The sequence below is a fragment of the Adiantum capillus-veneris genome, chromosome 8, assembly GCF_014529385.1.
Source record: "Adiantum capillus-veneris isolate H3 chromosome 8, ASM1452938v2, whole genome shotgun sequence".
NCBI lineage: Eukaryota > Viridiplantae > Streptophyta > Polypodiopsida > Polypodiales > Pteridaceae > Adiantum > Adiantum capillus-veneris.
Window position 1 is genome coordinate 20,761,024 of NC_140938.1, and position 25,952 is coordinate 20,786,975.

The 25,952-nt window shown below is 39.3% G+C and overlaps 1 protein-coding gene across 1 annotated transcript; it reads right to left on the reverse strand.

Annotated features, from left to right (window-relative positions):
• Positions 1–15,902: 15,902 nt before the first annotated feature.
• LOC147451779 (spermidine synthase 1-like) lies at positions 15,903–19,888 on the reverse strand. Its single transcript, XM_086517651.1, has 9 exons — positions 19,151–19,888; positions 18,909–19,070; positions 18,637–18,739; positions 18,441–18,529; positions 17,542–17,698; positions 17,313–17,388; positions 16,981–17,039; positions 16,754–16,899; positions 15,903–16,356 (listed from the first exon to the last, which is right to left on the reverse strand). Exons 1-9 carry the CDS (start codon positions 19,678–19,680, stop codon positions 16,269–16,271), a joined length of 1,410 nt encoding a protein of 469 aa, XP_086373777.1. The 5' UTR covers positions 19,681–19,888; the 3' UTR covers positions 15,903–16,268.
• Positions 19,889–25,952: the final 6,064 nt, after the last annotated feature.

Below are 25,952 nucleotides of genomic sequence, written 5' to 3' on the forward strand. Positions count from 1 at the left end.
ATGTGGAAGTGATTGATAAAGAGCATGGCCTACTGTTGGTGGTTACAATAAGGGAGCTATGCAGTCTTCAGCATTTGCGGCATGACATAATTGAAGAGTCAATGGATAGGGACCTATCAGATTTTTTCTTTTTCCTAGCTGGCCGTAAGGTGATGCGAAGGAAAAAAGATATTTTGTGCAAAGAGTTGGATGGTCGGGTTGAAGTAGTGTCAATGTAACAGATATTCTTGTGAACCCAAGTGTATACAAATGACTTTCAATACATGAAGTTTATTGAGCTCATTTGATCTAGTTCATTCTATGTTTAACCCAAAGTTTGACATTGAAGACCTGTTAGCTCAGCACAGTAATTTCTTGCAGTCCTACAGAGATAAGTTTGAAGTGGTGGTGCAGGTAGGGAGGGTTGTTCTGCCCACTATGACTCTTGTGCATTTAAATGACTGTGGTGGAAAGGGATAGGGACTGAAGAAGTATAGGGAATTACCACCTTCTTGCCGACATTCAGCCTGCCCTTTGCACCAAAAAAAATGCAAACTCATTCAGGAAGCCTTTGGCTTTATGATTTACCTGAACAGCCTGTTTGGATTCCTCATGCAGAATTGTGATGAGGTGTTAGAGGAGCAGGATGCAGCACCAGATGAAGAATGTGAGGAGACAAGTCATATACAAGAAGTCGAGGAGGTTGAAGATACAGTCGACCTTGAGGTTGAGGCAATTGAAGTACAAAGAAGTAAGATGCTCTCTGTGAAAACCACAGAAATCAAACTTCCATTGGATGTCAGTAACTTCACTGAGAAGCATGCTCAGATGATGTTGCCTGCTGTGCCTGACTTCAGTATTGGAGACAGGACCTATATCTTCTTACATGATGTGCAAAGCATCTTTTATTTAAGGGAGGATTTCTCCCTGACTATTATTTCCAGAGTCCAAGAGGAGAGGAGTGGATTTGTTTCAGAGGATAGTAGTAATGATGAGGCAATGGAAACATCCAGCAATCCAATGGAATGCCTCCAAAGATGCTTTGAGAAAGCTAAAAAATACAAGGAGACACTACCTGATGAAGCCACCTTCCAAGCAATAAGACAAAGCGTAAGACCATGAACAAGTAACAAAGAAGTGGAGGATTGGTTTAACCATTCAGGTCAGGGGTCAACTACATCTGTAGACCTGTGGCAGGAAAACCTCTTTCTGTATGATGAGAGCTTCATGGTAACTCTCTCTCTCTCTCTCTCTCTCTCTCTCTCTCTCTCTCTCTCTCTCTCTCTCTCTCTCTCTCTCTCTCTCTCTCTCTCTCTCTCTCTCTCTCTCTCTTTGTGTCACTTCTGACATGATATGTGCAGTCTTGGATTGCTGACAAGGATGACTTCCTTCGGCAACGGACTCGAGAGTATCGTGGAAGGGATGCGGCCCTAGCGCAGTACCTTTCAAAGCTTTGCGAGTCGCCGATAGTAGTTTTTCACTTCCATGTCACAAGAGGGTTCAATAGCAACTTACACATTCAAGACACTATCACGCTTCTTAGGTGGACCCGTGCTGCCCAAAAGTGCAGATAAAGTCATTCTTGTGGACAAAGTGTTTGCTAGAGATTGTTTTGGTTACTGACCGGGCTATACAGGTGGTCGGGCATCGTATTACTACACCTACACATCAATGGCACTAGCTCTTGGTAGACAAAACCCATATGAACTTTTAGAGTATGGCAAACATCTCATGATTCGTTACAAGGGTGACGTGCCAAAAAACAAAATTGAACCTTCAAAATCTTGATACACTTCAAGTAGCAATTGTATAAGATCATGTATTACATAAATTTTGTACAATGTCATCCACTCAGAGTATCTTTCTCCACTTGTGATTCACATACACCATTGTCTCTCTCCACCTTCGTTGACTTTCACCAGCTCCGGAGTTGTTGTATGCCATTGATCTTTTAACTTTTTGTTGTTGTAAATGTCTGATGGCTTGTGCTGTTGCTGAATTTGCCAAGAATTCTTTTGCCTGCATTCGATCAATGATTCTACGATAGAACCATTCAAATAGTTCTCTCAAACTGTTAGCCTTGATTCGAGAACCACCATGTCGTGTGTGCCTGAAATAAGCATTTCTCGCCATGTAATGAGACTTTTCCATCCCTTGGGTATTCCATATTTCCGGGTTCTCATACTTTTGTATAAAATATGGTAAATGATTGAAGATGATGTGCTGGATATGAAAACAAATTAGTTAGAATGTTTTACACTCACATATTTGCACATAAGAGAGAATGAAATACACGATAATACCATGAAGTGAGTAATCTGGGTGTCTGTCCATGCTGTCTTGAATGATTTTTTCAGAAGGTTGAGATTTTCCTTGAACTTGTTCATATCACCTTGTGACCAGTCATATTTGTCGCACATCAAAAATAGGATGTCTATTGATCGCCAAACCTCAGCCTTCGCGTTACGAGTAGTTGGTTCTTGGTCTTTGACTGCAATATGTAGCTTTTTCCAGCTCTGATACTCTACCTTGCTAACATAAGATGTATTATATATTTTTCCATGTTTTGTTAGCTTCGGATCTCTTGTACCTTGGGGTTTAGATAAAAACCTCCATGCCTTCACCCCACCGATGGATGGTTTGCATGGGACATCCTTCTCAGCAGTTGGTCTCTTTTCATCCCGCTGGATTTTCACATTGCCACCATGAAGCCCCATATCCGATAGTACCATTTCTAAGCACTGCAGGGATACTTGTCGTTCTACCGAGTTCTTAATCTTCCAAGCAAACCCGATATATAAGTAGACCAATTTCTCCACAATTCTACAAAGGGCATGCATTGTACAAATGTGGACATTCACAAGTGGTATTTTCAAAACCGGTCGAAAAGCAAGATCCTCAATGTGACGTGTTGGAGCTTTTCTCCACCACTTTGGGTCCATGACCTTTGCAGGCTCCATGCAGAACAAACACGGCGACTTTGCCATTGCACCCATTCCACAATTATACATGCACTTTAATGTTTTGAGGTCACCTGCAAGATGCCACTGAACTTGAAAGTCTCCCCTTCCATCTAGACGTAGTACCTCTCCGTGGTTAGTTTGTCGATCAATCACCTCCAGAATATTAGTTCCATGGAACACCCAATATAGAATCTCATGATCTTCTTTCTTTACCTGCAACACAAAATAAATGAGACTTAAGTAGATGTGAACATTTGAGCTTACCTGAGAATCTCGCTTACCTCAAACGCACCAAGCCACCATATGTTAGATTCTGATTGAACACTAAAATATAAAGGATCATCACTGGGACACTTTGAGAGGTCTCTATTCATTAAAGTAATAGTAACACGCTCTAGCTTTTTCTCTTTAACAAGCTCACACTCATCCAGTTTTAACACAAAATGTAATACCCCTCGTGACTCTTCAAATGTGATGTTGTAAAACTCCACCATTCTCTTCTGTAATATCCGTAGGTCCATAAAAATATTATTGAACTCATCATATGCCATGTTTGCTCCATGGCCACTGTAAGTTGCTTTAATATGAAAGGGCTATCCAAGATAGTCTCCTTGTGCCTCGTTAAGCTGAAGCCCCTCTTTCCAAACACTTGAGGCTGATGGTAGAAGTTTGGATTTTATACCCTTCTTAACAAAGATGGATGAGACAGACTTTTGGATAGCCGAATATCCTCTTTTGCTTACACCAAGTGAATCAAGTGTGCCTTGTATCTCTTTTGCAGGCACTGAGTTCTCTAAAATAAAGCGGTCCACTACATTTCGTTGTAGAACCTTAAACTTCTTGTCATGTACTATATCTGCTGCCATGCTTCTACTTATAAGTGGCTTCAATCTCTTTCCTATATTGGCTTTGGGGTCAATGTTTTCCTTGTCAGGATAGATTGAATCTCTACATGAAGACAATGCATAAGTAAATAACAGAAAATTTGCTTCACTAACACTATTTAGGCACATGAAAACAATGCATAACAAGAAAAAACAAAAAGATTACTTAACTAAGACAATGTAGCCAACCAAGAAGTATCATCTTAATGCTCAGATTCTTTTCTTGAGACCTCCTGATGCAACCTGCAATGTTTCAAGATTGCGCAATTTCTTCTTTCGGATACGACCACCCAAGATGGTGTCCTTCATTTGACAACTTCGCACCTTTCCTTTCAGTTCTTGTACCTCTGTTTTATGTTGCAAAATGGTAACCTGATCTGTAGAATGTAAATGTGAAAGGCGAACAATCTCACATTGTTGAGCTTGGAGAATACCCTTGTAAGTTTCAACTTCTCTTGTAAGAGATTTACAATAACCCAAAAGGCCCTTTTCTCCATCACCAACAAAGGTCAATAAGCTTGTAGGATTGACAAACGGTGGAGACGTATTAGTCATTGGATTCTTAGGGTAGAGAGAGCCTCTCATCCAGATATCTATGTGTTTAGCTCCCTGAGCTCTGAGCGTGTCTATGGAAGCAGGAGGTATATGTGTGTTTCTTTTACTACGCTTAATCAATGGTTGGTACTCATTGTCCAAATCAATGTGAAGGTGATATTTGGCTCGTTTCTGGGTAACATTTGTGCCATTTGAGGAGTGCGCCATTAGCCAAATGTGCAGGTTTAATGGAAAGTGAATAGCGGTTGCGCCTTCGTCCCTCCATGTTAGCCTCATTCCCTCCATATTGACGAGGTTCATTCAATGCAACTGAAAAGAGGATTATCCCTCAATCACTACGAACGAATGTTCAGAAGAGTAAGGAATCTACTTAAAGTACACTTTTTGAACTTTTACTATGAAAGACCCAGCTCTATTATTTGCCATTTTTTCTAGAGAGAGAGTGCAAAAAATACATTTTCTTAGAGGGCCCTCCAAATGACCTCCGAAATTCCCTAATGGATGCGGCCTTACTGTGGTTGTGTGTGCGCACTACAGAGTTGGCAAAGCCTTGTGTTTTGCTTCATTGCACAAGCTGTATTTATAACCCAAGTAAACATGCGGCGCTCTAAATGCTCCGTGGTGCTGCCAGCTTGATTTATTCTGGGCAAGTTGCACCTAACCAAATATGGCTCCTTTGTTCACTTGACCTTATCAGATACTCTTTGAAGAGTTTTTTTAACCTTGGGAAGAATTAGTTTATTTTTTTTAATTACAGAAACTCAAGGCCGAGTTGTATTGCTTGGAATTTTTCATCAAAACTTCATTTGCTTGCAGTTTTTTTGTATAAAAAACAACCAGTACATTGTGGAATGTGTAAGTATCTATCCTACGCTTATTGTATCCATCGAACAAACATTTTCACTTAGGATTTAAACATATTTATCAAATGATACTAGAAATGAGGATTTATTTATTCAAGGGTTTGTACATTTGTCCTCCACTGAAAACCAAAAAAATAAAAGAACGTTCCATGCCGGAGGTGTTTTTTCCAAAAAGAGTCGTTCTGCTGATTACAAACTTCAATCGTGTAGTGATTGGAGCCACACTTCGTCCTCAATCTCATCCATCATTCTTTTGCTATTGACATAGTTGCATACGCCATGTTTTTTAACAAAAATTAGTAGATCTCTGGTATCATGTTTTCAAAACGATAGTTTTATATTTTGTACGTATGTGTGTTTGTGTGTGATATCCAAGGCATGTGTTAAATATTGTGTGTGTGTGTGTGTGTGTGTGTGTGTGTGTGTATGTGTGTGTGTGGCCCTCCCCCATCCCTGAGAAAAGGTACACTTGGTGGAGGATAGGCCACCAAGTGGACCTATCCTCTACCAATTCTAAGTTTTAAAGTATTGATGGTAAATCCAATGTCAGGAAAGGTGTTTTCTTCAATGAATTTGGTAATACATGTAACAATCTTATCTTTGTTGAACCCATTCTCTACAAACATAGAGACAAGTTTATTTAAGTTTGTTACAACATATGACTCTTGGGACTCATTGTACAATATGGGAAGGACTTGTGATATGCATACATTGTATGCCATTTTTTTTGGCCAATTATTGGCTGCAAGAATAAGTGAAACATTAGGACATGGTAATTTGTCTTTTTTCCATGCTATGTACGTAATATAATCTCCTTCTATTGTTTCACATAATTGGATATATGTATTTAAGTATGTGACTTGGTTTTTCTTGTGTGTGGCTTTGATCCCAATAATGTCCAAAGGGTAGATTGTAAAGGGGTCCTCATTGGACAAGGTTTTTTGTGGTCTAAACATTGAGAGATAAGGGGATTATTGACAATAGCAAATCATCCATATATCTCCATGAATATAAGAAAGCTTGCATTACATCATATTGTGTAAGACGAGATAATTTTTTAATGTATTCAATTTCAAAAAATATCAAATATAGATTACACCATAATGGAGAGAAATTATAACCCATTGGTATACCTTTTTCTTGGCAATAAATATGTTTGCCTAATTTTGTAAAGCAAACTACCTCACTTTTCTTTTTGGTAAGCACAATCTGCTTGCGGTATTTCTTAAAGCGAAGATATTTCATAGTTTTTATGAGTTTAATCATGCTGCCAAGTACCCCAAGTAATCCATGTGTGCCTTTATGAGGTATAGCTTCATAACATGATGTTACGTCAAATGAATGAATGCTTGTGATATGTTTTGGTAGGTTAATCGAAAAATCATATTGATTATTGATCATCCAATACCCATTGGTTTGTGTCCCAGAAAAAGTGTGTAACTTTTTGTGTATGATTTTGGTGTATTCTATAAATCCTTGCATTAATCCTTTAAGTACTCTAGTGATTATAGTTGTAGCAGAAGTAAACACGCAATTATGTGCATTAGTGATCCATCCAAAGTCCATTTTGTGAATTTTAAAATTTCCCATAAGATAAGGGAGACAATACACCAATGGTTTTTCTAACCCAATTTCTTGGGTATAAGACCCTATGGCTTGACAAATTTCTTCCTCATTTGAGGAGAGAAGGCAAAATTCAAGAGTTTCTAATCTTCTAAATGCTGCTAGTTGAATGAGTCTTTTACATATGAACCCCAGAGTTTGTGTTGATTTATCTAATCCACAAATAAACAAATGTTATAAAATATACTGAATTTCATTATCAAGTCTGTGTTTTTGTACCATGGAGTTTGGTTTTGTCTATGAAAAGGAATTTTTTGGGAAAAGGTCTCATTAACTGAACTATGGATATAATTGTGATGAGCTTTACTATCCTCACATCCTAAAAGGGTACATAAAGTCTTCCATACTTTGCCAAGCTCTATTATAATTGAGGTAGTGTTTACAGGTACTAATGGAATGTGATTTAATCCCTTCCTGATAAGTTCTTGAAAATTTTTATGTCTAGCTATGTTAGGGTCTGTGGTGATTACATGTTTTTCAAAGGGTTCTAGGTCAACTAAAAAATTGGAGAATCATTTATGAGTTAAGCATCCACAAGGTTGTGTTCCAACCGAAGCAAATCCTCATTTTAGACAAATCCATGTTGATGTGAAAATCATTTATCATAGTTTGAAAAAATACCTTAGGATTGATAAAGTCCATATATTTGTTACAAAATGGATAAATCTTCCATGCATCCTAACATTGCATTCAAGATGTAGTAAACCATTATTTCTTGTAATAAGCGAGCGTACCTGGTCTTCTTAATTTGAGTATTCAAGTGCTTTGGGAGTATCTCTATAGTCTTCCGATCCTCTGAACTACCTTGCTTTCTTACTTGTTGCTGCCATGCTGCTTGGTGTGTGTGTGATCTTCTTTAGTTGTTCCTTACCCTTTGGAGACTTGAGTAAGGTTTCAATTGTGTTGGATATTGGCATGTTGTGCAGCTTTTGAAGAAGTGGAGTCCCTGGTGTGTATAGGACTAAACCTTTCACTGCTTCTAGCATGTGCTCATGAAACTGATAATAAATAATTACAACATGCCTTAATTCTGTTGGAAATGAGGCTATCCAAGCTATAAAGGCATATACTTGTGCTGGTCCTGATGAAAATTGAAAGAACCTTGGTAAATTCTGAAAGACGTACCACAAGAATTGGTCAAACCAAATGATTGAAGAGGAACAACTGGAATTTGGATCCGCTCTTTTGCATTGGCATTTGACGAAGGGTCTATAAGAATTCCAACAATTTCTCTGAAACCGTTTCTGATCCTTAGCCCTATCCATAAGAGAGAGTCTCTTGGTGCGGGCAATGATTGAGGAGCTTGGACATTTTTTACCATCCACATCGAATAATTTGACCTGTTTAAGCTCAAAGAGCACATCTTGTGGATAAGAGATGTTTGGAATGTAAGGCCAGGGTTTTACATTGCTCTACAATGTCCATAGGTATGTTACAAAGTAGGCCTAGAGAGGAAATTGTAAATGGTGCTCGATGGTTTAATATTTCATAATCCCAAAGCTTGTGTTCAAGTCGAATAGCATCCAATTCAACTTGTCTGGGTGGTAGTAGTGGACTTAATTCTGAAAAGAGTTTAGAAACTGCTCTTTTTGGGGATAAACTATTTGCTTCTGCTAAAAAGTTGAGCGTTTCTTTCTCATCTTCTTCAAGAAGTTCTAGATCTAAAAGGGGATTGATAACCTTTTTTGAGTGCTTAATTTCTATAGGAACAACAGGGAGGTTATTGATAAAATATAACTTGTTCACAAAAGTGGGTAGAGAAGTGAAATAAAAATCAAGATCTAAGCTATCTTCTGCATCAACAATGGGTAGTTTAGCTAGGAAGGTACTAAATGCTTCCAGAAGCTTTATCTTTCTCTTTTTTAGAGAGAATCAATAAAGAGAGCCAGTCATTGACAGAAGCTATATTTAAGACAGATATAGAGTGTGATTATAGCTTATTTCTCAAACTCAAGCATTTTTTTGTGGAATTCCACTTGGCTGCTAATTGGTGGAATAGGAATGTCCTTCTATTACATATTCCAATCCTGTGAGGGATGGAATCCAAAAGCCTGAATCAATTACCAAATAAGTATTACGCAAACCATCTGAATATATATCATACCAGTATTAATTATTCTCAGTATATGACGGATACCCGACCAAGGTATCCTTTGTGTGTGTTTGAATTTAACATCCCATCATTCAGAAGCATATACTGAGAGACTTAAATACTGTTTGCAAATGCATATTGTGTAAAAAACAAAAAAAGAAAAATTTCTTAATACATAAAACTCATTACAAGATACTTTGATACATGACAAAGTAGGAGTTTAAGCCATAACTCCTACCAGATGAGAGCAGGGATCTTTACCTGCCAACCAACCACAAGTACAATTAATTAGAATTAATTTTCAGGTATATCAAGCAATCCCCACTACTTGTTATTGTTGTCACACCCCGGACCCCAACCTTACTCCTAGACATATCTTATGTTTTCTTTTGCTCGTCAATGTAAGTAAAGTCGATTGCGGTATGTGAAAGTTTTTATAGGTTTACACGGCTTGGAGATAGGGTCCCTAATTGCTATTGGCTTGGTTTTATTTTTCCCATTATGTGCCGCCATGAGCTTGTCCCAAATCTGTTGTATCTTAAATATGTCCTGAGTGATGCTCATCTTAGCCGTCTGCCTGTATCCATGTTTGCCAGCAATATTTACACACATGTGGTCAATATTTTTGTACTATACCTAATTGTTGCTCCAATTATTAGTTTATGACTCCCACCTTCTATGGTATATACATATTAACTATGTCTTTATGAGTGGTTTTTTTTTTTAATTTTGGCAGCATTTAAAAACCGTTGTTCACTTATGACTTATGCCCTCACAGGAGGTAGTCATAAAAACACTTTCATATCTTGCCTCATATTAAAAACCCTTTGGTACAATCAAAGGGAGATCTTTTCACTTCAAAAAATACTTTAACGGACCTTCATATACAAACCCCTTTTTTTCTATAAACTGCTTTGGAGAAAGGTAACTCATAAGCCATTTCTTATGTATCAATTCACCTGTTTACTGTTTGCCGTCTCGCCAGTGCTATTTCTAAAACCTTAAAGTGTTAGTCTCCTGTGTTGCTATGTATTTACATTCTAGCTTGTGAAAAATTCGCCAGCATTTCCTTTGTACTATTACTCTTTAAATTTTTTGAAAAATCTCAATAACTATTCATTGCATCTTTTACCCTCATAGGAGGTTTTTATAACCCAATTGCTATATCTTAATCACTTATATCTGCTACTCCTTCTACAATATATATCACAGTGCTATTTTTCTTTAAAAAAACCTTTCTATGAGAAATCAGTCTATATAGAGAACTTATTCATATACTCAAAGCAATATGTTCCTTGTTACCTGAACCAAATTATCCGTCACCATTTGTATACTTGTATGCGCGTTTACCACGAAAATGTCTCCAACTTCGTTTCCAGACTGAAATTGGTGGTAGCAATTATAGTATGCTGATTAGTAATACTTTGTTTAGTACTACTCTATGTATACTATGCACATGTTTATATTTACTTGGATATATGATAATGTATTGTTTTTCTTGCATACCCTCTTTTGTGTAGTGATGGCTCGTATGCCCATGTGTCGTACAGGAGCTATAATATGGCCATGTTTTATTCTACGAAAAAAACCAGTTTGTGAGCTTTCATATGCTTGTGTATGTATTGCTTTAAACTACCCTTTTATGGAAAGAATATAGTATACAGAGAGTTTAATGCTTATGACAAAGCCATTTTAGTCTATCTCGGCTACTCTTGGCGTATTTTTTCAAAGCTTTAATGCATGCAATTATGCGTACGTGTGTAGTAATTAATCATCCAATATGTAACGCAAAAGCCAAATTATTTTACCTTCTATGTTTGCGCAACCAGTATTCGGTCGTTTGCTTTGGCAATCCCAGAGTTGTATTGCATCCCTTGATGTGGGTTCGTGATTATATGCTATGCAGCACCCAAGGCTTGGTGTTTTTCTTGCGCTCAGAGTTGTGTAGAGATGGAGAAGTTGCTTTCGCTATTGCCTATGAGCACGAATTGCCATGGCTACTCGTATTGTGTGTGTATGTGTGTGTGTTGTGCGATGCTGCCTTATTGTGGTTGTTTATGCACGCTACGGAGATGCCAAAGCCTTGTGTTTTACTTTATTGCGAAGCTGTATTTATAACGCAAGTAAACATGCGGTGCTCTAAATGCTCCGCGTTGCCAGCTTGATTTATATTGGGCAAGTTGCACCTAACCGGATATGGCTCCTTGGTTCACTTGACCTTGTCAAATACTCTTTAAAGAGTTTTTTTAACCTTGGGAAGAATTAGTTTTTTTTAAATAAAAACTTACAGAAACTCAGGCCGAGTTGTATTGCTTGGAATTTACCATCAAAAATTCATTTGCTTGCAGTTTTTTCATATAAAAAACAACCGGTACATTGTGTAATGTGTAAGTATCTATCCATCGAATAAACATGTTTACTTAGGATTTAAACATATTTATTCAAATGATACTGGAAATGAGGATTTATTTATTCAAGGGTTTGTACATTGATCCTCCACTGAAAACCCAAAAATATAAAGAAAATGTTCCATGCCGGAGGTGTTTTTCCAAAAAAAGTCGTTCTGCTTATTACAAACTTGAATTGTGTAGTGATTGGAGCCACACTTCGTCCTCAATCCCGTCGATCATTCTTATGCTATTGACATAGTTGCCTGCGCCATGTTTTCTTAAAAAAATTAGTAGATCTCTGGTGTCATGTCTTCAAAACAATGGTTTTATATTTTGTACGTGTGTGTGTGTGTGTGTGTGTGTGTGTGTGTGAGAGAGAGAGAGAGAGAGAGAGAGAGAGAGAGAGATGGAGACATACAAACATTTCACGTACAAAATGGTGTTGAAAAACAATCTTGAAAAAAATTTATAGATTAAATAGAAAAAGGGTCCCTTTTATTGGTGAAAAATTCATAGCCAATGGGTTTTGTAGATAGTCCTTGAACACACATGATATATAGGTTTTACATATAGGACCCCCCAAGGGACCCGGGGAGTGCACAAATCTAGCCTTTTTCAACAACATACAGACTGGAGTAGCCAAAGTTTTGGTTATAGGGTAGTAAACTACTTAGGAAAGAATCCGTATTTGCTGGTATTAAAGATGGGCCGAGTCCCATGGTGTGGACTTTTATGGAAGTGAAGCTTCAAGAGTTAATAAATAAATAAACTAGGAGCTCTTAAGTACCAGTGTGTGTGTGTGTGTGTGTGTGTGTGTGAGAGAGAGAGAGAGAGAGAGAGAGAGAGAGAGAGAGAGAGAGAACATAATTTTTATCATTATGGGAACAATCCAAATAGACATTGAAAATCTAGCAAGAAAGTCTTGAACTCGTGTGTGTGTGTGTGTGTGTGTGTGTGTGTGTGTGTGTGTGTGTGTGAGAGAGAGAGAGAGAGAGAGAGAGAGAGCTATTCAGCAAGTCTTCAACTCAAAAGAATCGAGAAAGAGAAAAAGGAAGGTGAAAAAAGAGATAGCAAAGATCTACTCGATGAGTCTTGACCTCAAGATCTAATATGGGAGAGAGAAAGAGAGACAAACCGCATACCTACACATTGTTATCTTCTTAGAGTGATTCCAAGGACTACACTTCCATTCTTCGCACATGTTGGCGCATAGACACACACACATACACCCCTACCTATATATGAGAGAGAGAGAGAGAGAGAGAGAGAGAGAGAGATCCAATTTCCATGGATTTTTTGGCCGTAGCAGTGTGCGGGTCACATACTAGTTTATATATGAAGCAACTTAAAATTTTCAAAGAAGGAGAGACTATCCATGTGTCACATTTTGCTTCATTTCAAAGAAAACCTTTGAAAAACATTTAATTGAAAATGCAAAAGTGAAGGATAATTACTAGGAAAATGAAAAGACTTATGAGTCTTGGCAGTGGAAAGTCAAAAATAACTTAGTACTCTATCTAAATTTATAATAGTTAAGCCTATAGTTTTTGGGAGGCCATTTCACTGCCGCCCTCAATTTCAAGGATGACCACTAACTACTTTTATTTTTTAAAATCATTTGCAAAGTGGCTTTTCTTTACATTTTGAAGGCCATAAGAGTTTTTCTCCATGTGTTGTTCAATAATGAACCTCCCTTCGAAGGTTCGCATGGACCTTCTATGTCATAAATGATCTTTGACCTTCATGCTCGAAGTTCAAAAGTTAAATGCATGTATTCATGTGTGTGTGTGTGTGTGTGTGTGTGTGTGTGAGAGAGAGAGAGAGAGAGAGAGAGACATTCTCTCTCTCCCAAGCTCTTGGTGCATTACACAAAGGCTTTCCACATTGCATTGGTATAATGAAGTACATTGAGCTCTACAATTCATTGATAGGAGTCCAACAATTTGTTATGGAGATAAATCTCAAATTGTTTAGATGGGATTATTCGAAACCTAAGTTTTTTTCTCCAATCGTTGTGGGTGTCCTAACATTCAAATTAAATCTTACGGGTCTGTGGGCCTTCCTATGGGAGGAGAGAGAGAGAGAGAGAGAGAGAGAGACTTTTCTTGGCACCCAATCCACTCTCTTTCTTTATTTTCCTTGATTCCCCCCCCCCCCCCCCCCCCAAAGCCCTTTCCTTATGTCACGTGGCAAGGGCCTCCAAGGTGCATTAGATATAGTTGAGAAAATTTGTAGGTGAGATTATACTAAACCTATGTTTTTCTTGAGAATTGGGGTATACACAATAGATTGTTGCTATTATTCAATAGTCCATTATCTATACTCTATAATGGTGTTTGAAAAATTAGAGGAAGGAGAGGGCCTCCACGTGTTGTTTTTTGGTTGATTTGCATGGCCTGTTTGATCAAGCCAAAATTGAGTTGTTGAGTCCCTATCGGGTCGTCCTTCTTACCATAGACACATTAAAGGTCTTTGACAATTGAGCGAAGTAGTTCAAATTTTATGCAATTCCATCCTTTTTCAATGACCTGCAATAGTCAAAATTGTACGTCTGACAACCTGTTGTCAGTGTGTGTGTGTGTGTGTGTGTGTGTGTGTGAGAGAGAGAGAGAGAGAGAGAGAGAGAGAGAGAGAGAGAGAGAGACCACATACACTGTGTGAATCACTGTTTTTCGATAATGTACAGATTGTAGTAGTCAAAATTGTGTGTGTGTGTGTGTGTGTGTGTGTGTGTGTGAGAGAGAGAGAGAGAGAGAGAGAGAGAGAGAGAGAGAGCTCCCACTAGAAAGTAGATAGAGAACGAGAAAGAGTGAGGTGGGTCATTCGAGACCAACACCAAGACCTTGATCAGGATAGCTACTAATGATCATGTAGAGGCGAACATGGAACAAGCACTGTCCATTGGTGAGGAGTGCTTGGTAGTAGAAGATGGGTGCTCAAAGAAATAGGTGTGCATGGGTTTTCTTGAGAAACTAATATTTTGGTATGGTAGCAAGAGAGTAAAGAGCAGTTGTAGCCAGAATTCGGACAGTTTGTGTGTGTGTGTGTGTGTGTGTGTGTGAGAGAGAGAGAGAGAGAGAGAGAGAGAGAGAGAGAGAGATATGTAGGATCCCATTCCATTGTCCAAACTTAGGGGGGCACATTCTTCTCCATGCTCTCTCTCACCGCCCCATTAGCAGCGATGGCACTTCCTCGTATATTAAAGCACTTTGGGGGCTGACATATTGAGAGATATTTATCTGCAAGCTATGATGGTGATGTATTAATTGAAACAAAAAGTTAAAATGCATCCTTTTCTTAAAATGCTGAATAACAAAAGACCTTAATAGGGATGCAAGAATGTAGAGCATCTTAGCATTGGATGCAGTTGAACTTCTTCTATGACTAGCAATGTTGTGTTAGCTTCTAGGAGCCATTGCCACCGACTACTTTAGCTTCACATATTTAGAGAAGCTATAGAGATGTTTTACATCTATCTCAAAGCATGTGCATGTACACGTGCGCGAGAGAGCGCGCGCGCGCGCGAGAGAGAGAGAGAGAGAGAGAGAGAGAGAGAGAGAGAGAGAGAGAGAGAGGCATTGTTATCTTCCTAGAGTGATTCAAAGGACATAAATTTCATTCTCCTCACACATGGACACGCAAACACACACACACCATGCTCTATGACCCCCGCGTTGCTTTGCTGTGTGTGTGTGTGTGTGTGTGTGTGAGAGAGAGAGAGAGAGAGAGAGAGAGAGAGAGATCCAATAACCATGCTTTTCTTAGCCACAATGGTCACACACTTGGCCACAGCAACGCGCGGGTCACATACTAGTTGACAAATAAAAACCAAAAAAAAAACTTTAATGCTTTCACATGAAAAAAGGTAGGTCCAATCAACAAAAGACCTATCCATGAATAAGCAATTCAATGGAAGGGCCCATATGAGGTTCTTTAATAAAAGACTCTTTTACAAAGTACAAATATTAAAAAACAAATCAATACTTCACATCAAGTGTAAGTCTAATTCTCTTCTTCAGTACGAAAGTTTGTTTTAGAAAGCCAAAAATTTTATCTGTGTACCACGTTTTCATTTATATTTGTGTGGTATTGAAGTGAAGACGAAAACTTCATTCATACTTCTGTAGTTCTGTACAGTAAGCGTTTGCCGTATGGAAAAGATACTTCTCAACTGTCTTTTGAGATACTTTATAATATATGTTGTCCCAAAAATGCATCATATGCCATGCCCAACATAGTTGTTCATTTTCAAGCCCTCAAAATTCAAACACGTTTCGCAGGAAATGTTTAATGCAAATGGTTGTTCAAGTTGCAAAAGGTCTTAAATTTCAAAGACAAACGTGGGAAAATTTGAAACCCTTAGTACATTTACAAAAGGAACAATGCCAAAAGAAAGAGAGAGAGAGAGAGAGAAGAAGAAGAAGAAAAGTTTCAACTCATAGGAACAATGCAAAGAGACCTCGAAGATGTATGAGTCTTGAGCTCAAGACTAGGCACTTGCACCGATACTACGCAATAGCACAACTATTTTTTGTGTTTGTGAGACAAGAAACTAGAACGAGGCTTTGTATTTTCTCTATTGAATTCACAAAAAAAAAAGACAAGTTTGCAGGAGTACCGAATGAAAGAGTTGATCAAAATTTCTTGAGATAACGGCGCTTCTATTGACGATGATATCGATAGAGGCCAAGATGTAAAGGTGAGGAAGGCCCTAGAGTAGCACCTCTTGTATCAAGATTTTATGCTTCACATGGTGAGGGGAGGGGGGGGGGGGGTGGAAGAGGGGGTAAGTATTGCACTAGTGTTCTTAAAAGGGGAGGAAGTGAAGAGCTTCCGACCCTCGTATAAAAGAAATTTACAAAATGGTCCCAAGAGAGACCGCTACGGCCGTGTGTTGTGTAAGGGAGTGAGGAGATTGCTCAATGAGTTGCACTATTTGGGATTCTTCCATGTCCATACACAAACCTGGCTGACTCCTCCGTGTACACATGCTTCTCATTTTCTAGGCTGCAAAAATGAAAAGGAAATATTAATCCCTAAAAAGACATGAGCTTTGCTACTTATGGCAGTAATATCTTTTTTCAGAGCACATGGTTTGATTGGCAAGGTGGCCTTTTGTATATTAAGTAATTTAGCTTTTAATTGTTATGACGATATTATTATTGATTGTGGTATTACTAATTGAGTTAGATGTTAAGGCTCCAAATGAGCTTCACGCAGAAATACTTTTGTTTGTTGTGCTTTAGCGTTGAGACGAGAGAGAGAGAGAGAGAGAGAGAGAGGTTTGCGTTGATTTAAGGTAGGATTTGAACTTACGACGTTATTAAGGTACATTTGCTTCTTTTTTTTAAGGGGGGGGGGGGGGGGAGGAGAGAGAGAGAGAGAGAGAGTGTGTGGCCGGCACCTTTCTCTGACAGTGCGGTTGAGAATGGTGGAAGCGTAGAGAGTGGGCCCGTCCAAGTAGCGCAATTGGCCGCCCTTGATGCGCTGGACAATCCGGCGATCCAGCTCGTCACTGGACATCTGGCTCATCAGCGGCTGGTCTGAAGCCTGCAGTGGACACCCTCAATTTTTTAGAAGAAACAAGTTGGAAGAGTTTTAAACAGTTTTGGTTGACTTTTTCCTGCTCACCACTACCCAGCCCCACACGTCGCAGTAGGAAGGCACGTGAGCGCTGTAGGCAACCACGTCTGCATCCACAGCCAATCAGAGTCAAAAGCCATGCTATTCACGCAAACCCTTATTAGCTAGCTCAGCTCACCTAGTATATGCATCAGCTCATTAAACTATTACTCATAAACCATAACTCAAAGGCAAAGCATTTTGACTTTTCAAAAATAAAAAATAAAACAAAAGAAACCCCTAACCTAACAAATTGATATTCAAGGCCTTTTGGTCATAATTTATTTTGCATATGCAAGTTGCCAATCTCTAGTTGTAATTGGTACAAATTCATTACTTACAGGTGAAAACACTCTTTAGAGTGTTATAGATCGATGTAAAGACCTCCCGGTGCGATAGCACTCCAGCCGGTCCAGCCTTTTTGCCCAAAGGAATTAGCAACAAATTATTTTGATTACACTAACATATTTTCAATCTATACTGCCAATATTTCAAGCTCAGATCAGAAGAAAATTATAATTCCTCTCATGTAATTTAATTGAAGCTAATAAGATAAAATTCGATTCTTACTTGAGTAACAAAGATTCCATTAGGATTCAGTCTTGGCTTCACAACATTCTGGTAGAAGCCTTGGGAGTAAAGGGTATAGCAGGGCCCCCACTCTAAAGGATCAGCCAAATCTCCAATGATCACATCGAATCTCTCTTCACGACGCTTTAGCTCAGCCCTGTCCACACATACACATTACAAAGGTCTCAAACATCAGAAGCAGCAAGTTTAAGACTAGACAAAAAACTAGCTTTGGCTTCGAGATCCGTTTTTGGCCTCCTGAAAACGAAAGCCTAGGGGAGTCTTACATATCAAAAACATTCAGAGATATATCAGCTACAACATGCTATAACGAAGCCTAGAAGAGTCGCTGGGAGTTACCGTATGGTAGCACATGCAGAGTGCAAGGGAGGGACATTATACAAAAAAAGATAGGGGCATTTCATGCACGCAGGTGATGTCCCAACTCTACTTATTATCACTAGTGTATACTCCAGGTATCCAAGTGCCAATCAAGACTCTCAATCGGATTAATATAATGGTACTAAGATGGTGGTATGTTCTTTGATCAAGAACTTGAGAGCAAAAACAGTTCTCTTTAAACCATTATCGGGGCATCAAACCTAGATCTTTTAGGCCAAACCTAAGAGAGAACATTGTTGGTGGGTGCCACTTTGAAGCGACATGGCCTCTAATCCAAAGGCCATTTGTGATACACATTGCATTGTTGAATCAAAAATGCTGGAGATATCATAATACCCAAAGGATGCAAAACACTGAGAATAGACCACGGAGCAAGCCGTGGAGTGCCAAGGCTCGATCTTTGTCTTGTTTCAGATAAGGCTAGAACCTTGGTCAAGGATTAATTTCAACCATTAAAAGTAGTTATGAAAAGAAAAAACAAAGCTGATATATCTTACTTTGCATCATTGATGACCAGCTCGAGCTTGCTGCTTTCAAATGCTACTTTGTTGACCTCAAGGTGGGCACTACAAAATTTCACTACCTCCTGCATGAATTCCAAGCATCCAAAGGATTAAAAGGAAGTCAGATTGTTCCACAGCCTCATAAACTGTCCCTTCTCACTACCGAAAATTCGTCAAATATTCAACTAACCTCATCTATGTCGCACATTACCACCTTCCGTACTGACTTATGCAACAAGCATTCCCGGGCAGTTGACCCCTCGCCACCTCCGGCAATAAAGATGCTCCTTGGGCTGTCAACATCGTGTCCAGCCAAGTTTAAAGTGTATTAATCTTGATGCTATTTGAAAGGAGTCTAATCGTATCAAATCAAACAAAATTCAGCCAGCAGTGTGGAGACCATACAATTCAACAGAGATACATGTATGTGGATATGGTTCCAACATCCATAGCCATGCTTACCCTTGGTGTAAGAGGAGTGCCGGGTGAACGAGACACTCGTGATAGACCCATTCATCTATTTGAGCACTCTGCATGCGACCATCCAATGTAAGCACCTTCCCAAAGGGCTCGGTGTCCAAGAGAGCAATATCTTGATACTTGCTCACCCCTGTGTGCAGTATTCTGCAAAAACATAGAAAGTCGCATACATGAGCAATCTGCATCTAGAAAGTCACATACATGAGCAATCTGTGATAGCTAACCTCTTAAGACCAAAGGACCATCTCAGACTCTCCCCAAGGTCCTCTTCAAACCACAGAGAGGGGCGCTGTGGGGCTGTAACTTCGGGTTGGGTCATGCTAGACAGGGTGCCATTACTTTGGGAAGCCTGTCCGTGGGAGTTACTCATGCTGCTGATCTTAATATTGCTGGTGTTGCTTGATCCATTGATGGCAGAAGAAGTAGGCCCTTTTGTGGCGATTGGGTTGGGGAAGGAGCTACCATTTGAGAAAATGTGAGGAGGGGGGGTTACCACACCTTGCAAGCTTGGTGTGCTGGGAGGGGTGGCAGCAGGTACTGATGATCCATTGGAGTAGGTGGTGGAGAGAAGGCCATTGCTGGTAGAGAGGTGCTTGCTGCTGCCTGCATTAACTCCTCCTCCATTGGTGGTTGCCGCTGCGTATGAGGCTATCAGATTGCCATTCACAAAAGATGCGTTAGAGAAAGGGTCCCTTGCGGAAGGGAGAGCATTGGATGGGTAACAAGCTGTCTCAGCCGCCATTGAGGGTGACATGAGCGTATCACCAAACAGAAGAGCAGAAGACAAAAGGCAGAGGGGGAAACTGGCCTTCAAAAAAACCCAAAAAGAAGAGCCTGCTTTCTCTCTAGAGAAACAATATTCATCCAGCCCACAGCAACTCAAGAGGCAGACCAGGAGAGAAAAATGGGTCAAATGTGGCTCATCCTTTTGACACAGAAAGCCAGTGTGTACAAAGTGTAAATGGGGAGGGGGAACAACCTAATATATAATGGTGGACTCAGGACAGGGGGGAGGGGGGTGTGGCGGCAGAGGTGGCGGGAGGAGGGGGAGCCAGGTGGGATGGGGGCCCTGCAAAGGGCGGGGATGATGAGTAAGCAGTCCACGCGAGTTGGGGGGAGGGCGCATGATGGCCCCACCGCAGCGCGCGTGCCTCTATTCCCCCTCTTCGAACGTGAAGTTTTTGGGCTGGTCGCCGGCGCGATGGCCTCTCTTCCCACGTCCGCCTCTCTCTCTCTGATCTCCCCCCCGCCCCTCTCTCTCTCTCTCTCTCTCTCTCTCTAGTCTCTCCTTCAGCCCCATCAACACACACGAGTCTGCCTTTCTGCAACCAGTCCATGATCGTGGCTATCTCTTCCTTGTCCCTCTAGCCCGGCCTTTACTCTCTCTCTCTCTCTCTCTCTCTCTCTCTCTCTCTCTCTCTCATTGCATACAGCCAACCATGCATGATACACAAACCCATGATGCAATTGTCCAACTCTTCACTACAAATTGCATCATGCGCTCGCTCATACACCCACCTGCTCTTGCATGCGCTCTCTCTCTCTCTCTCTCTCTCTCTCTCTCTCTCTCTCTCTCATGTTTATCCTCTGCTGCAAGGGAGACCTTCCTTATTTTCTAATGCAATTCAAATCCTTTCCTGTAAATTGCAATAGCTGTTGTTGACCGCTACAAGTTACATTCCTGACCATGCCCTTTCCACGGAAGGCTATAGGCCTACCTGCATGAGCTCTCCTTCATTAGGTTGTTACTATGCATGGCATTCATGCATGTATGGTATACAGACCTACATACATACATACATACCTATATGTTTATATGTCAGCAATTTCTGCGTGGCCCTGTGTGAAGACATTAGGGAAAAAAACTCGTTGGGCTCATGAAAAACATGCCAGAGGTACCAAAAAACCCTTAGCTCAAGCGGGCAACAAGCGAAATTTGTTGTCCACCATGGCTCAACTTTGTGAACCATAATTAAAAATCAAGGGATGTTTCAACCCAAGTTTCATATGGAGCATTTCAGCGTGCACCACATAGATTTTGTCAGGAGTTTCAAGGTCCATAGTCACATGAAAACTGGTTGTATCCCCTCAAACGAATCGAAACTAAAAACATCTAAAACATTTCTAAAAAAAAGACTAAACAACTACTTAAGCTTTATTGAATAGTAAACTTTTCGTTTCTTTTTCTTTTTGCAAAACTCACAAGAGTGAGTGTTTTTAGATTAATTTAACCAGCAACAAAAAATTACAAGCATCACCTGCTCAGTCACCCGAGCCAGGGCTAAACAACCAACATAACCACCATATCCATACATAGTCAAATATAACAGCCCTAACATGGTAGGCCAGCCCCCAACTACAAGCAAACCAAAGTTATAGCCGCAACGAAGAGACCAACCGCAACTTCATGTGGTTTCTTATAAAAAAACAAGTGATATTGTGTTCCCTTCTCTCTCTACATGCAAAAGTTGTGACAGAAAGGCATGAAGACTCTCTCTCTCTCTCTCTCTCTCTCTCTCTCTCTCTCTCTCTCTCTCTCTCTCTCAATGCTAGGATAAAACGTTCAAGATTGATCTTGTCGAAGAATGAGCCACTTTGGTGGCTTTTGGAGACGTTTGTAAAAAAATCAACAAAATTTATGAAAATGTCAAAATGAAAAACCACTTCAGGAAAACACGCTCTACACATATTAGGGGTTGAATAAAAATTGGAGGAAAATCTAGTGATGTAGAAGTTTCCAATATGGAACCATCTAGAAGAACTAATCACTCCAAAACGCACAAAAGTTTACTATTCCCTAAAAAATAGGCCGAAGTATTTTTAAATAGGCTCAAACTTCTCTAAAAAATACATAAACATCAATGTGATGGGTCTATGAACCTTCTCAATTTTTGGGAGAAAAACTGATAACATTTGACGACCATCCAAAGTAGGTGGATAAATGCAATTTTTGTTTCTAAAAATGTCATTTTTATAAGAGTGAATTTTATATTTTTAAACGTTTGATTGAATTTCATGTCACAAAGTTGTTTATGTGTCTAAAATGCGTGCTCAAGAATTGTGGTGATTTGCAGAAGTTATTCTCAAATTACTAAAAATTGGCATGAGCCATTATAATGACCCAAGCCACTTTTGTGGCTCACTGACAAGACTAGCGTTAAACTTCTAAATGCATTCATGAATCTATGGCATCTTAGAGATTCATTCATCACATACATCTCATGTTGTCTCTTGCTTGCTACTGATCGTATGGTACAAAATTTAGTACATTCGTAATGCAATGACCTCAATGCTAAATTGAAACATATGTGACGACTATCAAAATGATCACCTCTAGACCTTATGTACCCTATAACTCTATCCAACCTATTTCCTTCCTCTTGCCATATTCAAAACAAAATGAAACATGTCAAAACAACAAAACACAAGAAAGCACGAGTTGCATGGTTGAAGGAACCAAAGGTAGAGTTTCTTGGGCAAAGACGGTGGCTTGGAGTGTACTGATTAGGCTATGGTCACGCAAGCCTTAGTTATCACTTATAGATAACTATGCCAACTATGCTCAGGCAAAGCATTAAATGAATAACTAAGCCTCTTACATGGTCAGGCAAGGCTTAGTTATTCATTCAACCTGCCAACTATGCCTTGAACTTCACAACTATGCCAAAATCGGCATAGTAACAAAGGGTAGGCATAGTTATTCATTTAATGTGCTTTTTGACGTGTGACCATGAATGAGGCTTAGTTATTAGTTCAAATAATTGATAACTAAGCCTCACGTGACCATAGCCTTAATGACATGAAGGAGTGGAAGCACTTGGGTGTCTTTGTGACTCATGCCATATCCCTGACAGAAAGATGATAAGGATACATAAAAAATCAATTGTTTGATTTGGCAAGGACTATGTAGGGTGAAGAACAAGATGTTCCACACACCCCGAGGGAGGCTTTAGACACTCAAATGACTAGTGTATTAAAGGCCAAAAGTTTTAAAGTGGAGTTCACATTAGGCAAGCACTTTATAACCTAAAGAATACTGGGACTAAAACGACAAGACACAAAACATTTCCTCTCATCAAAATTTGATCTTGATAAACTTTAGCATTATCGTGGACTTACTCTCGCTAGAAATGACTATACTAGAGAGAGAGAGAGAGAGAGAGAGAGAGAGAGAGAGAGAGAGAGAGAGAGAGCAAGAACACATCAAAGGACAATGACTCATGAGGCATTCAAGGAAGTGTAGTGTGCACTTCTAGGAGGGTGCACTTTGGGGGTTGCATTGTGTAATCATGTTAATGTACCACATGAGTTCAATAGGAGGGGTTTTAAAATGCAAAACTTTTAAGCAATTTAACAGAGGTACATTAAAACAAGGAGTTTTTATATTCAATTTTAGAAAGAAATCCTAAAATAAGGGGTCATTTTATTCATTCAAACATGTTAAAAAGGTGTTTTTTAATTACATCGTGAATGCATGTCATACAGGGGGTAATGAATAGTGCACCCCCCAGGGTGCACTCATGACTAAGGAAATGCCAAAAGATGAATACCACTTTAGAATTGCATAGAAAATTATCCTAAAATCTCACAATAATTCCATGAGACTCAAAACAAAAAAATACACGTGGTTGCAGTGGGTAGATACTAGAGGCAAAGTACTAGGTAGCAGGGCATGTGGATGGGCATGAGGGTCCTATGCCTCTTCAAAGATCCCAAAAGAGGCTAAATCTTCACTTTTATACTAGGATCTCATACTTTGGACTCTTTCACTTCTCTTAGAGATTCAAAGTTACTATTTCTAAAAAATGGGGAAAAAATTACTCTTCACTAAATCAAGCATAACTCTCTCGTACAAAGTCAGATTCCAAAAATGATTATCAAAATTGAGCTTTGTTCATGCTCTACAACTTTGTAGAGAAACCAAGAGCTATTTCTCACATGAGTTTAGAGATTATCTGAAATTTCAGAAGCATGTACTAGTATTCTCTTTACGACTATGCAATGAAGCTTCTTCGTGTCAAGCTTATGATAAAAGCCCTGTGTATTCCATTCCTTTTCTCTATTATATAATTATATTGAGTATTCATTGATATTGAAGAGGAGAATAACGACAAATGATGGTCATTAACCCGCTAAGTTGCTTGGGTCATGGAGATCTTACCTCCATAATCCTATGTATACTCAAGCTTCTCTTTAATGTAAAGAAGTCCTAGAGATGAGTAATGAAAAGCCTTTTGAGGGGGTCTTTTCCTTATGAAATCTAGCCCATAGTTTTGTGTTGTCTTATGTTAATAATCTTCTCCTTAATTTTGGTTATAAGAATGTAAGTTTAAATACGTATGTGGAAATGGTGCTTGGTTATGCACCTAAAAATGTAACATATGATACATAAACCAAGCTAAATTATTAAGGTTTCTTTGGTATCAAGCATTAAGTTTTTTCTCGCGTACACAAGGTAGAGAATGGTCCTAGAATAGTATCCTTTAGAAAAAAAGGGAAAAAAAGCATAAGGTTTCCAAATATAACCATGGAGAATAATCCACCTACTGAGATTAGTTGGCACAAAACCAAGTTTAAGAAAGATGAATCTTTGACACAAGGAAGTCATGCAATAAGATGTTTAGAAGATTTTTTCATAAAGCACAACATATTCCTAGTTTAAGATCCATGGTGTAGAGGTTCATGTTTTCACATGACACATGGTTAAATTACCACAAGGTCTCCTCCTCAATAACAAGGATTTCAACAAGGGATTGAGCATGTTGAGAGGCTTGTCAAATGAGAGAAACCGCCTTCTCAAGAATGACATTCTAAACACTCTCTTGGCCGCACCACAAAGAGGCAAAGGTATCCCCCAAGCAAAGGTTCTTCTTCCAAGAGTGGGAGAAGTAAAAGAGGCAGCTTCCATTAAAAGAGGATAACATCTCTCTCACCATCACCAAGTCCTCCTCCTTCCCATTTCCAAGAAGCCAATTCTCGTGAAGCTATGTCAATTGTAATTTAACCACCTTCACAATGATGCATAAGAACATATCGTGCACGAAAGAGAGCACATAAATTACATAGTGTCAAGGAAGGTGACAAGAGCATCACCTTTCTTTCTTTTGACGACACTTATGGCCACACGGATCAGGTTCTCAACTTCACCCAACAATTTGATGCTACCTTTGGAAAGTGAGAGATTCACCGAGAAATCCAAGCTATGCTTGAGAAAACCCAAGGGCCCGAGCCACAAAGACTTGCAAAGAATGCAGAATTGCTATTTTATGGAAATTCTTAAGTGATGAAGCCAAAGAAAATGTGCTTATGGCTTGGAGCGGTCTTAAGCTTGAGAAGGGGGAGCCGATCCAAATATATGTAGATAAGTTTCGAGATCTCCATCTTAAAGTCCTTTTTTTCAAAAGAAACTACTTCTTAGATCAAAAGAAAAAATATTGTGTAGGGATTTTTGAGGATATATGCATGTATGTTAATGTGAAAAAGCCAGAGATTATCTCAGAAGTCATCCACCACTCTATGGTTTCTACCAAGATTTTGTCTTCCAACAAGATTCTTTCTAAATATAAGGTATATGAGAAGAGTGAGAAGGGTTTTTACAATGAGCGTGTTTCTCAAGATTTCAAGGTCAACAAAAAAAACAAAGAGAAGGGTGTATACAAGGGGAAAAACAAGCTCTCACCTGAAGAGTTTGAGATATATATGTGTTTTAAGTGTGGAGACCAAGGGCACACCTATCATGCATGTCCCACAAAGAACACCAAGAGGGACTCTCCTTATGCTACCCATGTCTCTTGTCCTATATAGAGGTGAAACAAGAAGCTGCTAAATGATGTTATGCATGGGGTAGGGCTAGGGATCAAAGGCTTTCATCTCTTTGATCCTGGATTCACTCTTTACTTGATTTCAATTGAGTTAGCTCAAACGTTGGGCATAAGAACTTAAGAATTGGGACTAATGCTTGATGCATTTGGAGCTTTTAAAGAGAATCAAGTTCCAATTAATATGTGTGTGTGTGTGTATTGTGAT

Excerpts from the sequence above, each read along its gene's own strand:
- LOC147451779 (XM_086517651.1), bottom strand. The coding sequence starts at position 19,680 with ATGTCACCCTCAATGGCGGCTGAGACAGCTTGTTACCCATCCAATGCT. Across the intron at positions 17,040-17,312 it reads TCTAAAGAGTGTTTTCACCT|ACGTGGTTGCCTACAGCGCT; the intron begins GTAAGTAATGAA and ends CTGTGGATGCAG. Across the intron at positions 16,357-16,753 it reads AACCGCACTGTCAGAGAAAG|CCTAGAAAATGAGAAGCATG; the intron begins GTGCCGGCCACA and ends TCATTTTTGCAG.